The following is a 14,002-nucleotide window of genomic DNA, read 5'->3' as shown; positions in this document are numbered from 1 at the left end:
CAGCCAGGCTTTCTCCTCTACCCAAAGCACCTCCAGAGTGCTAAGAGACCCCTACCCCACCCCTGCGGGGCCCTAACCCCTCGGGCATCTCACCAGGCCTGTGTCATCCCCGTCTACACCTTCCGTCTCCTCCACCACGCTGGCGAAGCTGCTAGCACTGGATGAGGACCTGGAGAAGCCTTGCAGTGCCTCCGCTCTCTGGGCCGCCGTCTCCACTCTGCCATACAGTGCCATCAGCCAGCAGCCACCACAGGCGCTGCACCCCATTCCCTTGTCCCATGCTGTCCCCCAAGGAAACTCAGCCAGGAGCCAGCCAAGCACCCCATGGCTATCATTATACATTATAGCTCTTCTGGCCACTCAGGCTCCAGGGACTCCCAGTGAAGCCATACTGCGTGGACCTGGACCTACTGCGTGGTCCCTCCATGCTTAATGCCTTCTCACTGCCCCTGGGAAGGTCTGATCGCTTTGGCTTGGTACTCAATAACTGTGGCCCTTAATGGCTTAGTCCCATTAGTCCCATTCATTGGTCCCTGAGATGGTCTGTTATTAGGGGACCCATCTCACAGACATGGAGGCACAAGGAGGGTGCACTCAGCCTCAGGTCACTCAGCTCCAGGAAGAACAGGGACTCAGAACCCTCACACTCAGGACCTTTGGATCTCCTGCCCAAAGTCTTGCCTAGTCCAAAAATGCCACAACCCAATTTTGTCCCTGTCACACTTTTCTGTCTCTGTTCAGCAGTCTGACTCTCCGGCTCATGGTGAGTCCTCTTGATCCCTACCCTCACCCCAACAGGGACCAGTCCAACAGAGTGGCAGCCTCCTCAGGCCCCCCTGCCTCTGGCCCCACTCATTTGCCAGCCTCTCCTAACCGCATGGTTAAAAATACTGTTCTCTTCATAGGCTTTTATCCCACTTAAGATAAAACTCAAAGCCCCTACGGAGCCTCCAAAGCTATGAGCAGGTCCTCCTCCCACCCTCTGACCTTGTTCCCATCACCACCCAAGGGCCCAGTCCCCCAGTTTGCTCCAACTGCCTGTGGCCTTTCTTTCCAGCCATGAGGCATGCCTTGGGGCCTTTGCACTTGCTAGCTCTTCCCCCAGAACCCTCCTACCAGGTCCATCAGGGTGGGTTCCTCTCTCAGCTCTCTGTCTAAAGCCCCGCTAAGGAGACCTCATTCCTCCTTGCGCCCGTTATCTTCATCTGCTGTCTGTGTGGATGTGGTTTGTTCGGTGTATCATCCAGGCTAGCCACTCTGTGGCCCCATGTGCACACAGTTTGCAGCTATGTTCCCGAGTACAGAGGGGCACAGCATGCACAAGGCACTCAATGGGACATCAGAAAACAAAGAATGAGAGGCTCCCCCCCCCAAGCCCAGTGTACCCGAAGCCCTACCTGTTCTTGGTCGTGGGCATCTCTGGGGAGCTCTGGGTGGAAGAGTTCTCTGACTTGGGCTCCTGTGAGACGTGCCCGCTGTCTGGGGTCTTCTGGCCAGCTGGAGGGCTCTCCCTGCAGGGCACACAGGGGGGACTTAGCACCGAGCCTGGCAATGGGATAGAATGACCCAGGCAGTGGAGTGGTCATGGGCATGGGATGGGCTTTTCGGCTAGTTGGCCCTTCCTCTGCTTGTGATGGTCTCCTAAAGAATGCCCAGCTAGGACTTGGGTACACCAGGGCTTGAGTTCAGATGGCATGAGACTCTACTGGCTGCTGCACTGTGTTTGTGACAAGGGACCTGCACGACAACCCAGGCTGCTGGCTGTTTTCCTATCTCACACTTCTCGTGGCCATGAGTCTCAGAGAAGCACAGTGGCATGCCCAAGGATGCCCAGCTGAAACAGGATGAGGATCTCTTGTCTACTTTCTGGGCTCAGCCTTACCCACAGGTGTTCACAGATGCTGCCAGCCCCTCTCACTGCCCAGCCCTTGCTGGCTGTATGAAATGGGCAAACTGTTTCTTGATCTGAAAGGAGCTGGCCCCAGGGAACCCGTGGAACTACTGAGTATCAGACAGAGCATTTCATCTTAGATGATAGCTCTCACTGGAGGGGTATGAGGCAGAGCGCAGGCAGGGGTCAGGGTGGACCAGTGGGCTGGCGCCCCCTGCAGGTCAGGGTGGGAGGTGGGCTGGCGCCCCCTGCAGGTCAGGGTGGGAGGTGGGCTGGCGCCCCCTGCAGGTCAGGGTGAGAGGTGGGCTGGCGCCCCCTGCAGGTCAGGGTGGGAGGTGGGCTGGCGCCCCCTGCAGGTCAGGGTGGGAGGTGTGCTGGCGCCCCCTGCAGGTCAGGGTGGGAGGTGTGCTGGCGCCCCCTGCAGGTCAGGGTGGGCGGTGTGCTGGGTGCCCCTGCAGGTCAGGGTGGGCGGTGTGCTGGGTGCCCCTGCAGGTCAGGGTGGGAGGTGTGCTGGCGCCCCCTGCAGGTCAGGGTGGGAGGTGTGCTGGCGCCCCCTGCAGGTCAGGGTGGGAGGTGCTGGGTGCCCCTGCAGGTCAGGGTGGGAGGTGTGCTGGTGCCCCCTGCAGGTCAGGGTGGGAGGTGCTGGGTGCCCCTGCAGGTCAGGGTGAGAGGTGTGCTGGCGCCCCCTGCAGGTCAGGCTCCCACTCACCCACCTCTTCTCCTGCACCTCCTGGATGTTCTCGATGCCAATGGCGCTGCTGCGGCGGGAGCCAAATGGACCAGACTTCTTCCTTGTGGGGCTCTTCCCAGGGACAATCAGGGACTGTGGGGAGAGACTCCAACTCAGTGCCTACCTGCCTTGGAACCCCAGTGGCCCCCACCTCCCTTTGGGGCCCTGCCACTGCGCCCTGAAGCCAACAGGTGATGAGCAAGAAAGGAGAGAAAATGTGCTTTCCGGAGGGCTGCCTGATAGACAGGCAGGCCCAGAGAGGGCCAGTGTTGCTCCGAAGAACACACAGCATGTCTGTGCTGGACCCAAGTCCAAGAAGAGCAGGGGGCAGCCACTGGGGTCAGGAGGAAGGACAAATGCTCAGACAGCCCCGCCTCTTGCCCCTGGGCCTCATGGGAGCTCCAGCCTAAAAGTAGTAGTGAGAAAGCAGTGGCAACCCCAGCGTCTGGGAGGGTGCCTGCACCCTCAGACTTCAGGCTCTGTCCCCCCAGAAGGGACATCCCCCTTTACACACACTATGGCGGGATGCCCGGCATCAGCAGCATGGGGAGGTAGGAAGTGGCCCTGAGGAGGCATGAAGGGCGGGACAGGACCTGCAGGCAGCTCATGGTGTGGGAGGGACACAGGGAGAAGAATGGTGCTTCATGCAGAACTGGCAATATTGGGAGACGTGCAGCTGGGGCAGAGTCTTTGAGTACCAGATCCCGGCAAGGACCCAGTCAGGGTTCTAGAGGCCAGAGTCTCCTAGTGAGGGCCAGGGGACTCTGACCGGGTCCCAGTGTCACCAGAGCTGTGGCACTCTGCCCTGCACGCCCTTGGGCCTGTCCCGGGAGAGGGGCAACGTCCCCAATATGGCCTCCGTCCTGAGAACGAGCAGAGAACAGCGCGTGCAGGTGCAGGCAGCTCCAGAGCCGCGGCCCCTGGATGGGATGGCAACCTCTTCCACAGCTCCTATGCCTAAGGCGCTGCCCCGGCGTCCGAATCTACTCGCGCTTTTCCCGGGAATAAGCAATGACTGGTGTGGGGCAGAGAAGTACACAGTGGTGGGAAAGAGAACACGAAGGGAAGGAGAGAAGAGAGACAAAGGAGGCAGCGGCAGGTAGGTTCCGCAAGAGCACACAAGAGAAACCGAGGGGTAGGGAGGGGCAGGGGGCACAGACGGGGCAGAGGAGGCGACATAGGAAGAGTTGGGAGGGGGTGCAAGCAGAAACGGTAAGATGAGGGATGACAGATGGCGAAGGAAGAAAAGGAGGAGGAAACAGGAAGAGTAAGAAGCCACATGAAGAGGGGGGAGTTGTGTAAAAACAAAAACAGAAATGGGTCTGGTTACTGCCACGGTGGGTGTTGCTGGCCTGGCCCTAACCCCGGGGCCCCTCCACAGCCACCCCCAGGAGGCCAGGCCACTCCACAGGCAGGAAGGGAGGGGGCTGAGAACCTGGGGAGAAGTTTGGGCCAGCTCCTAGATGACAATGGACTTGGTGACCACTGGACAGCAGAGACCTCACCTTGCTCCCCTGGCCAGACCAGACCACGCGGTAGATGGTAGGGGATAGAAAGACTCCTGCCACATGACACAGCCTCACAGCACAAAGCACAGGGCTCGGCATGCAGCAGACAGTAAGAGAAGGATGGGCAGCTGGGTAGGTAAACAGATGGATGGACTGATGGATAAATGGACAGGTGAGTGGATGGGAAGATGGATGGATGGAAAGATGAATGGATATATAAGTGGATGGATGAACGGATGGATGGATGGATGTTGTAAGTGGGTGGATGGATGGATGTGTAAGTGGATGGATGAACGGATGGATGGATGGATGTTGTAAGTGATGGGTGGGTGGATGGATGGATGGGTGGATGTTGTAAGTGGGTGGATGGATGGATCGATGGATGTGTAAATGGGTGGATAGATGTGTAAGTGGATGGATGGAATGAACAAATGGACAGGTAGGTAGACAGATGGGTGGATGAATAGTATGATGGGTATATGTACTGTTGGATGGGCAGATGAATGGGTAGAAGGATGTTTGGGTGGGTTTGTGGGTGGATTGTGAGAGCGCAAATGGGGGTGGAAGGGCCGAGCAGTGGATGCAGTGTCTAAGGTGGCCACTAGATGGCACAAAGCAGCTAAGTTCATAATGTAGATTTGTAGAATTCACTGTGTTGGAGGTAGACTCCCATAGAGCCTGGCAGACAATTAGTAATTATAGTGAAGGGGTTCACTCAGAAGAAGCCCCCACAGATGCCCAAATACAGACATACAAAAGGCAGTCACAGGCATTGAGGTCCTAGCTGCCGCAGACATAGAATGCCGCACAAGAAATGACCACACAGCAACATACATCCTGGCAGACAGCATATGTCCCCTGATAATCAGGGCTTAGCACACATCATTTGTTCACACAGCAGCCCAAGTCCTGACACACAGTAGGTGCTCACACAACAGCCCAGGGTTGGGGCATACAGTAAGTGCTCACAGAGTAGATGCCCACACAGCAGCCCATTTTCCGACACACAGTAGGCGCTCACACAGCAGGCCAGGGTGATGCACATAGTAGTGCTCACAAGAACTCAGGGCTGGGACCACAGCAGGTGCTCAGAAAGTGCATGTCCACACAGCAGCCCAGGTCCTGACACACAGTGATGCCCACAGCCTGACATACAGAGGTGTTTCCAGAAACCTAAGGCTTGACAGTAAATGCCCACACAGCAGCCCAGTTCCCAGCACACAAAAGACAGTGGGTGTTCAGTAAGGATCGGGACATAGAGGCTGCAGAAGTCACGCCCACATAAACAAAAGGCCAGGAGGAGAAGGCCAAGGGGCTGGGGCACAGTATCCCAGTATCCTGATCGGGGCACTTGACCATGGAAAGCAGGGTCTACACCAAGTCCAGTGCCCGGGATGGGTGCATGAACAACAGGGCAGTGGGAGGAGGTAAGGCCAGGCCTCAGGAGGAGGGAGAACCAAGGGCCCGGGGCGGGGGGGGGGACAGGGGAGGTGGGGGGACACTCACTATTCCAGCTGCCTTGGCCAGGTCAGGGTTGTTGGGGGTGAAACTCCCACTATGGCTAGTAGACACGGTGTTGGGCTTCTTATTGCTCAGTCCCATGGCGTCCATGGACTGGCTCCGACTCCGGATGACCCTCTGTGGGAATAGGGGTGGGTATGAAGGAGGTCTGGGCTTCCTGGGGGCCTCTTGTCTTTGGGAAACCTTGGGGACATGGTCCTCTGGCCCCACCCTACCAATGGCCCTCTGGGTGAACCTTGGAAGCCCCACCCCTTTGTGATGCATCGAGAGGCAGGGAGGCAGAATGCTTGAGAGTAGCTGGGCTTTGGCTGTCTTGCCAGCATGCTGTCCCATGGATGTCATGAGGATGGCAGGCAATACTGAGTGTGCACGTGGCTGACTGTGCACACCAGGAGCCCTGTGGGACTCTCTTGGGGTCCTTCCCCTGCTATCTGTTCATTTTCAGACCATGCTAGAACTCTGCCATCCAAGCCTCCCTACAAGGTGGGACCATCTAATGTGCACCTTACCCAGGAGAAAACCTAGGCAGAGGTGTGCCTAGGGCCCATAGGGCCAAACCCTATGCCATCCCCATAGATCCCATTGCCTTGGAGGCATGCTTTGACCTAATCCAGGGCCCCTACGTGGTACCAGCTAGATGAGAAACCCTTAGATTTGCTCAAAGGAAACACTAGACCTGTGTCCAGTCGGTGAGTCCCTGACTCTGGTGGTAGGGCCAAGTCTCTCTAGGTCGATTTGTTGGTGTCGCCTGTGGGCCACTGGACTCACCTTCCTAAGTGAACCCACAGTTCCCACTCTAGCTGAGCCTGCATAAGTGAGCCCTCCTCCCACCCAGTGCTCTAGGAGGGCCAGTAGCTGCCTAACACCCTGCAGCTGGGGGCGCCTCGCAGGAGTTTACACCCCACATTATGCTAAACTAACTGCTTCACAAATAATTCAAAGACATTTCTGTGTGCTGGGCTGCCATGACCCCCATTTCCCTACTCAGCAGATAAACTGAGGTTTGGAGCATGCTCAACCAAGCTGGTAAGTGGCAGGTCTGAGATGTAAACGCAGGGACTCTGTGCTCTTAGTGAAACCACAAAGTACCAGGGGAGGTCGCATGGCCAGGTCCCTCTGCAATGTCACCTGGTCCACTATGCCTCCTGAGCCTGGTTTTTTTTTTTTTTAAATAGACAGACCTCCTCCCCTTTTCTGTCCTCAGACCGTGGCACCAGGGGCTCCTTTCTGCCATCTGGAGGACTCCTTTGGTGGTGCTCCCAGGTTAGACCCTCTCCTGAGCCTCTCCAGCCATTAACTCCACCCCAAACCAGAGCCCCACTTTATTTATACTCTTCTCCCTGGCTCAGACTACCCAAAGCGCAGAGCACTCCTCCAAATTTCAATGCACCGGAAAGTGTAGGTCCACCAGCTATGTCCTCAATCCTAGCCACACTTCTAAGCAGAGATCTGATTAGCCCTCAGCCAGACCCCATCCAGCCACATGCTCAGGACTCAGACCTGCCCTAACCCCACACTAGCCACACCTCCCTCACGGAACCCTAAGCCACACCTCAGATCCCACTCTTAGAGATAAGACCAGGAGCCCCACCCCAGGCCCATGCACACCCGAGCTGCCTCTAGCCATTGTGCCCCACTCTTCCATTAGCCCCAGCCCACCCAAGCCCCATCCTGCAAAGGCAGAGCCCAGGGCCTTCACCTTGAAAGACTCGAAGAAGCCGCCCCCACCACTGCCATTCTCCATCTTATCATCGTCGCCACCCAGGCCCATCATGGACTGGCTGTGGATATGGAGTTCCTCATAGAGTGTCTCCAGAAGGGCAGCACGCGTCCGCTCCTGTGGGTCGGCCATGAGAGACCCCAGAGATCAACCCCTGGCCTGGCAATTCCAATCCTGGCTTCACCTACCCTGTGCGAGGCATGGGGAGGTCCTTAGGTATCTGCACTGGCTTCCACAATTCTCTACCCCTCCTCCTGCACGGCATCTTCCCCCTCCTCCCCACCCCTAGACCCTGCCCTCTGCTGCCTCTCACCTGACCTGTAGCTCTGTTGTCCCCACTCAGCCCTGCAAAGCTAAGGTCTGACCATGCCTTTTCCCTCCAGGGAGGGTGCCCATCCCTCCAGTCCATGATACCTCCAGTTTGGCAAACTTCTCTGCTTTATAGCAAGCGTACTCAGCGTTGATCAACTTCGTCAGCAGAAATTCCTGGAACTCAGGCCCCTGGGAGCCCCCAGAGAGGAGACGAAAGGAGGGTCAGGCGAACACTACGGGAAGGGGCTGAGCTGCGTGAATCCCACCGGATCTCCTGAGCTATGCCTTGCTGTGTTTCTCCTTGGCCTCAGCTCTCTAGCTAGGCACCTGCAAGGGACCCTGTACCCCGATGGCACCCTCCTAACTTGGGAGGTCCCAGCAGAACATGCAGGAGGAGAGAGGGATCAAATGAAGATTTGCCATGTGGCTACTAAGAGGTTGACAGGGACCTGTGTGCACCCTCACCCCCCCAAAAAAAAACAAAACATTTTAGAGGTCAGATTGTCAGAGAGAAGAGAAATGAAAGGCTACAGTCAGCTAGGAAAAATGACAAACAGCCCTGCAGTGTACTCTGTGACCTTGTAGAATAAGTCACAGCATCTATCAAGACAAAGAGAGGTGGTGTAGCTGCAGGGTGAAGAGGAACCTAGATCCCAGCACAGAGTGGGGCTTCGGGTCCTCCTGAGGCAGGCCTGTGGCCCCTCAGAGAGCCCCTTCGCACTTCAGTTCTGCTCTGGTGATTACAGAATGGGGCTGCTTCTCACCTTCCTGAACACAGCAGGGTCCGGGAGGGGGGGCCCAAAGAAGGGCACATCGTCTCTCGCAGTGACAGACACCTGAAAGGGGAAGAAGCTGCTTCTGTGGGGCCCAGGGCCCACCCTGTTCACCCTGCTCACAGGATCTAGACACGCCTAAATCAGTTCCTATCCCATGGGGTTAAGGAGGCCCTGGGGCCGCTCAATGTGGGGGCTTTTTAAATCAGAATTTCCATTCCTCCAGCCATTGCCCTGAGTTTGCAGGATGGGGCTGGTGGGGGGGGGGAACCTCATGAAGGCTGAGGAGGTGGGATAAGACCAGGCCAGACTGGGAGGTAAGTGGCCCCTCCTTCCTCACGGCTCACAAGCCCAGGGAGGCTCCAAATTCACCTACCTTGTAGAGGGGGCCATCAGGGCCACCCCCCTCTGCCTGCACCACCACGTAGGCATGCAGAAAGTTGGATGCAATCATGTCCGGCACGAAGGGCGTGTTCTCGTCCTGGAAGACCACAGCGACGATGTCGTTCCCAATATGCCGCTTCCGCTGCAACTGAGCACAGGGCCACAGGCCTTCATAGCCTGGCCATGCCGGGAGTGGGATAGGGGACCAGGGTATGTGGGGTTGGAGGTGGGGATGGAGCAAGCACAGAACACATCTAGGGATGTGTGTTTCCTGCCCACCCCCAAAATGGCAGAACATCTTAAAATTATTCCCGTTTCCTTGGATACCTCTGACAGATGAGAAAACGGAAGCTGGGAGAAGAGAGACCCCAAGGTCTCCCGATGTCCTTGGGGACCTGAACCCAAGTCTCAAACTCAGGTCCTGCCTCTCAGCCCTTCCCCTATCTCAATCCTATCTCAATCCCCCCAAACACGGTCCATCACTGAACAATGGAATTAGTGTTGCTAAAAGGGAAAGCCAAAGGAAAAGGCCAGTAAGAATACTGCATCTCCACCATCTATCACCCTTCCAGCTCCCTGGGCTGTGGCAGGGGGTGAAGTCGAGCAGGTGGCCTGATGGGAACCCTTGAGACATGGTAAACTGAATTTTGAGTTTGTCTCTATGCTCATGTCTGAACTCCCTATTGCTGCTTCTTGGGACTCCTCACTTCCTTCTGTTAGCGACTTGGCAGCCTGTCATTTATCTTAAAAGCCCTTCCTAACACCCGGCTCTGCCAAGTCTCAGGACCCCTACATGACCCCACATGCCGCTTGTTCCTGCTGTGTGTGATCTACTCTAGTCACATTCCCTCTCCTTTAACTCATCTACCCTGTAGATGTCATTATCATCATCACTCCACAGGGGCAAAAACCAGGGCTTTCCCGCTCCCCTGTTCCATCTACAGCCCACCCTTGCGTGGGGGGAAAGGTTCATTTCCATATCTGCATCACAAGGCCGGCATTGAGTCTGGTGTGATGGATGCTGAACAGACAAGTGGATGGGGTCACAGGTGACTGTAGGAAAACAGGTGGATGGGTGCCCGGGCTACCTGCTGGGCGTCCCCTTCTGTGTATGGCAGCTTGGTGGACACGTGAAACATGATCTCCTTGTTGCGGAAGTTGCAGTACACGGACTCGGTCCCCGTCTGTCCATGAGTCACGTCCAGGCCTCCTCGGAACCTGTCCCCAGGCCCCCCAGGCCACGGCTCAGTCTCCAGCTCCAGTCAGGCCTCTGTGGGGCCAAGATGGGGCTCTCTCCCTGCTCAGGAACGTGGTCATATCTGCGCTAGCCACCTGACCCTGGGACTTACCCCTTGAAGTCCTGCAATTTGACTTTCTGGCCCAGGAACTCAAGGAACTCCACGAAGGCAGGACTTTCCTCATTGGTACTGAAGAGTTCCTCTTCAGATGTCTGGAGACCACATGGGGCAAGGTCACAATGTTGCCGCTCCTGAGAGGCCCCCCTCAGTCCATTTCTTCCCAGAGTAGTCCCTGGGTAGTCCCCAAGATCCTGGGAAGCTGAGTGTTCTGGCAGGTGACAGTTGAGGGTGAGGTGGGATGGGCCACAGGGCCGGGCTAGGGAAAGGGATGGGTAAACACACCTGGCCCAGCTTCTGATAAATGACTCCAAACTTGAAGTTATTGCTGATAACATGTTCATCAAAGGTGACGATTAGCCTGGAGGCCTGTGGAGAGCGTGGGGCAGTGTTTGCTGGGAGCACCATTGTGTCCCCCCCACTCTCTCTCAAAGCAAGGTCACAGGGAGACTCTGCCATTCCCCTGCTGCCTGCATTTTGCCTTCAGTAGCATCCTGCAGGCCTGTGCAAGGCTGGGACCCAGCTTTGATTCTGTTGGATTTCCAAGTTCTACCAGGAGCCCTGCCTATTATGGCCAAGGCCACCCCAAACTACTGTGGGATGTCCAGCTCACTCCCTGATACTTGGTGAACTTCCTCATGCTCCTAAATACCCCAAGTCCAACCAGCTTGCTTGCCTTGGGGTTTTGAGCAGGTGCCCCTCCCCACTTTGAGCCTGTTTCTCCCACTGAAACCAAGATATGGGGACTTGTTTCTGAAATCCCTTCCGTCGCCTTTCAGGACCACAGTCTGATTTAAAAAAAAAAAAAATCCAGCCACCTCCCCCCCGTCCCCCGACCCCAGGGATGTTCCAAGGCTATATCTTCCAGAAGACAGAAGTCACTGCACCCATTCCAGAATTGCTATGGCCACAGAGCCAGCAGCATGGGAGTTGTCAGTGCATCTGTTATGGGGATGCACTTTTGGGGCTATTGTTACAAGCAGTTTCCAGCCAACCTGGTCCCTGAGCCACATCAGCCCCAAATAACACACAGAGATGCTGTATTAGTTATAAAGCTACTGGCCTCTTACTAGCGTTTCTTATTGGCTAGCTCTGTTTTAAATATTAACCAAGTTCTATTAATCTGAGCATTTTCACGTGGTCTTGGCTAACCAATAAGAAACACTAGTAACAGGCCAACAACTTTATATCTAATACAATGTTTCTGTGTGTTATTTGGGGATGATGAGACTTGGGGACAAGGCTGACCGGAAACTGCTTGTAACAGGCTATCACTGTTACTGTTAGGAACCAGCAGCCAGCTGACCCCTGCCCCGACAATGGGCAGGACGCTCATGGCCGTGTCATCGCTACATCAGCCTTACCTGGCTGCCAGAGGACTCAGTTAAACATGCGCAAGCGCCCTTTTAAAGCAAGCGCGCCAAGTGTGTAGCTCTCTCTCTCTCTGGTCTCTCTCTGGTTCCTCTCTCTAGTTTCTTTCTTACCCCCACCCCGCTCTCTCTCTCCTGACTTCGGTTGGCCACCAGCTACTCCCTCTTTCTCTCCCTTCTCTCAATAAACTCCATGTGGGCGCTGAGTCTCGTGTTTGTGTTTCTTAGGCATTAGCTGCAGCAAAAGAACAACAGTTACTCTATCTCTCTGTACCCCCTAGAAGGCAAGGACCATGGGGAAAAAGTCTAGAGCACAGACCATCCCAGGCTTCAAGCAGCACACACCCCCCCTCCCTTGCCTCTGCTCCTTATCTGCTGTGCATTTTTAGGTAAACAGAACCCTTCTGTGCTTTCTGCTGCACACTGTGAGCAATGCAGGGTTGTCAGGGGCAAACAAGAGGGCCTGGGGGAGATGCCAGCCACAGAAGGGACCAATAGGTGCTCACTCTTCCCGATGCCACCCACCCTGGGCGAACAAGTCAGGGCAGGTACCTTGGGGTAGAGCACAGGGTAAAATCGATCCACGTTGACATCTTCACATACCAGCTGCAAAAGACAGGGAGGGGATTGAGCTGAGGTTAAGGAGAGAGAGACTTCCTGGGTCTTGGTAGGCAAGTCTAGGGAAGACAGCTGCCGAAAGGATGGAGATGGGCCAGTCTGGAACAGAGGCTAGTCAAAGACTGGGGGCCCTCACTGCTGCTCAGAATGAGGCCCAGAGAACTGTGGCCACCTGGGATCTGTGCCTGCTTTGAACAGAGCTAGAAACGCATGTGCAGGTACATAGGACGACTCAGGGCAGCATGCACACTGGGTGGGATCCGGCAAGAGGCTGCCCTTAGAAGCAGTTGCCATATGCAGGCTAGAGACCCTGGGAGTGCCAGACCCAGGGAGCCCATGGCCTCACCTTTGCCATCTGGACCACATTGGGGAACTCAGTGAGGCAGGAGATGGGGATGACGTCATGGTAGGTCCGACACTTGGTCCTGGAGGGAGAAAGCTAGACAGGTTAGAGACTCAACAGTGGGAAGACCTCAAGGGACCAAAGGTGACAGCAGGGCACCAAGCCTGGCTAAGGCACTACCTTGCTGTGTGACCTCAGGCAAATTCCTGCTCGCTCTGGGCTTCCATCAGAAAGGCAGGTACAGGGCGCTGCGCACTCGAATTCTAGACCCCTGTCCTCCCTACTATCTTGGGGGTCCCCCTTCCACTGCCCGTACCTCAGCAGTAGCCTCAGGTGCTCTTGATCCCCGATGACATCATACTTGAGAGAGAAGACCAGGTGGCCAAGAGCAGTGTCCAGAGAATAGTAATTGAAGTGTTCCTGTGGTGACAGGGGCAGGGGAAGTGAGCAAGATGAGGTTTTGGCTTCTGGAAACCAGACAGCCAAGTCGGTCCCAACTGAGGTCTGTCACCAAGCAGCAGATGCCATGGGCAACAACGGATTCTGCATCAGATTGACCCACCCCTTACCAAGTGGGCAGCCTGAGAAGCCCCTGCTTCTCCATGCCCCACGTTCCTATTGTATTAGATGGGAGAGAGGCCACCTACCGGCATAGGGCAGGGGAGAGAGGTAAAGTGCCTGCCACCATGTTCAAGAATGCCTGTTGGGACTCTGTCTCTGGCGCCTTATGAAAGTCAGAGCCACATGCTTATCTGTGTGCCTGCATGTATATGTATGTATGCCCCAGTCCCTGAGTACCCAGCAATCGCTCAACGAGAAAGGCCAGCTAGTCAGTGGTGGTGGTGCACACCTTAATCCTAGCAGCACTGGGGAGGCAAAGGCAGGCGGGTATTTGGGTTCAAGGCCAGCCTGGTATACAGAGAGAACTCCGGGATAATCAAGGCTATACAGAGAAATCTTGTCTCAAAAACCAAAAAGGAAGGAGAGAGGAAGGAAGGGAGAAAGGGAAAGAGAGAGGGAAGGAGGGAGGCAGGAATGGAGGGAGGGAGGGAGGGTCATCTAGACAGGTGTGGTGGTGAACACCTGGCATTCCAGCCTAGGGAGACTGAGGCAAGCGATCCTGACCTCAAGGTCAGCCTGAGCTACACAGTGAGGCCATCTCAAGGAAAAAAAAAGAATGGTAGGATGGGGCTGGATAGCTCAGTAGTTAAGAGCATGCACTGCTCTTATAGCGGACCTCTCTGTTCCCAGGATCCGGATCAGGTGGCTCTCAACTGCCTGTAACTCTAGGGTCCGGGATCCAGTGTCCTCTTCTGACCTCCACAGAATGAAGAGAGTGGGGAGGGAGGGAGAGGTAGAGACTAGCACATGCAAGGACTGAAAGGAAAAGAGCCCAACAGTTGATTGCCCAACCTGTGGCTCAGTGGCCCCTGAAGCCAAGGCCCGTGAGAAACAGGAAGTGACGCATCCTAACTGG

General features: G+C 55.8%; 1 protein-coding gene and 1 long non-coding RNA gene across 2 annotated transcripts in view; one reads left to right on the top strand and one right to left on the bottom strand.

Annotated features, from left to right (window-relative positions):
* Rap1gap (RAP1 GTPase activating protein) overlaps positions 1–14,002 on the bottom strand; it is a 61,676-nt gene that overhangs the window by 2,516 nt on the left and 45,158 nt on the right. Inside the window, 14 exon segments of the mRNA XM_051173765.1 lie at positions 94–217; positions 1,398–1,511; positions 2,605–2,714; positions 5,636–5,767; positions 7,350–7,487; positions 7,785–7,871; positions 8,447–8,518; positions 8,832–8,987; positions 9,928–10,057; positions 10,189–10,289; positions 10,480–10,563; positions 12,117–12,170; positions 12,529–12,607; positions 12,842–12,945. Coding sequence (XP_051029722.1) covers positions 94–217; positions 1,398–1,511; positions 2,605–2,714; positions 5,636–5,767; positions 7,350–7,487; positions 7,785–7,871; positions 8,447–8,518; positions 8,832–8,987; positions 9,928–10,057; positions 10,189–10,289; positions 10,480–10,563; positions 12,117–12,170; positions 12,529–12,607; positions 12,842–12,945 — 1,485 coding nt within the window.
* LOC127213389 (uncharacterized) lies at positions 2,212–2,690 on the top strand. The gene is made up of 3 exons (XR_007833627.1): positions 2,212–2,315; positions 2,384–2,464; positions 2,563–2,690. It is a non-coding gene; the product is annotated as an uncharacterized LOC127213389 (long non-coding RNA).

This window comes from Phodopus roborovskii, unplaced genomic scaffold (genome assembly GCF_943737965.1).
Source record: "Phodopus roborovskii unplaced genomic scaffold, PHOROB, whole genome shotgun sequence".
Lineage (NCBI taxonomy): Eukaryota > Metazoa > Chordata > Mammalia > Rodentia > Cricetidae > Phodopus > Phodopus roborovskii.
Note: the sequence above shows the minus strand (reverse complement) of the source record. Positions and strands in the feature narration are given on the sequence as shown.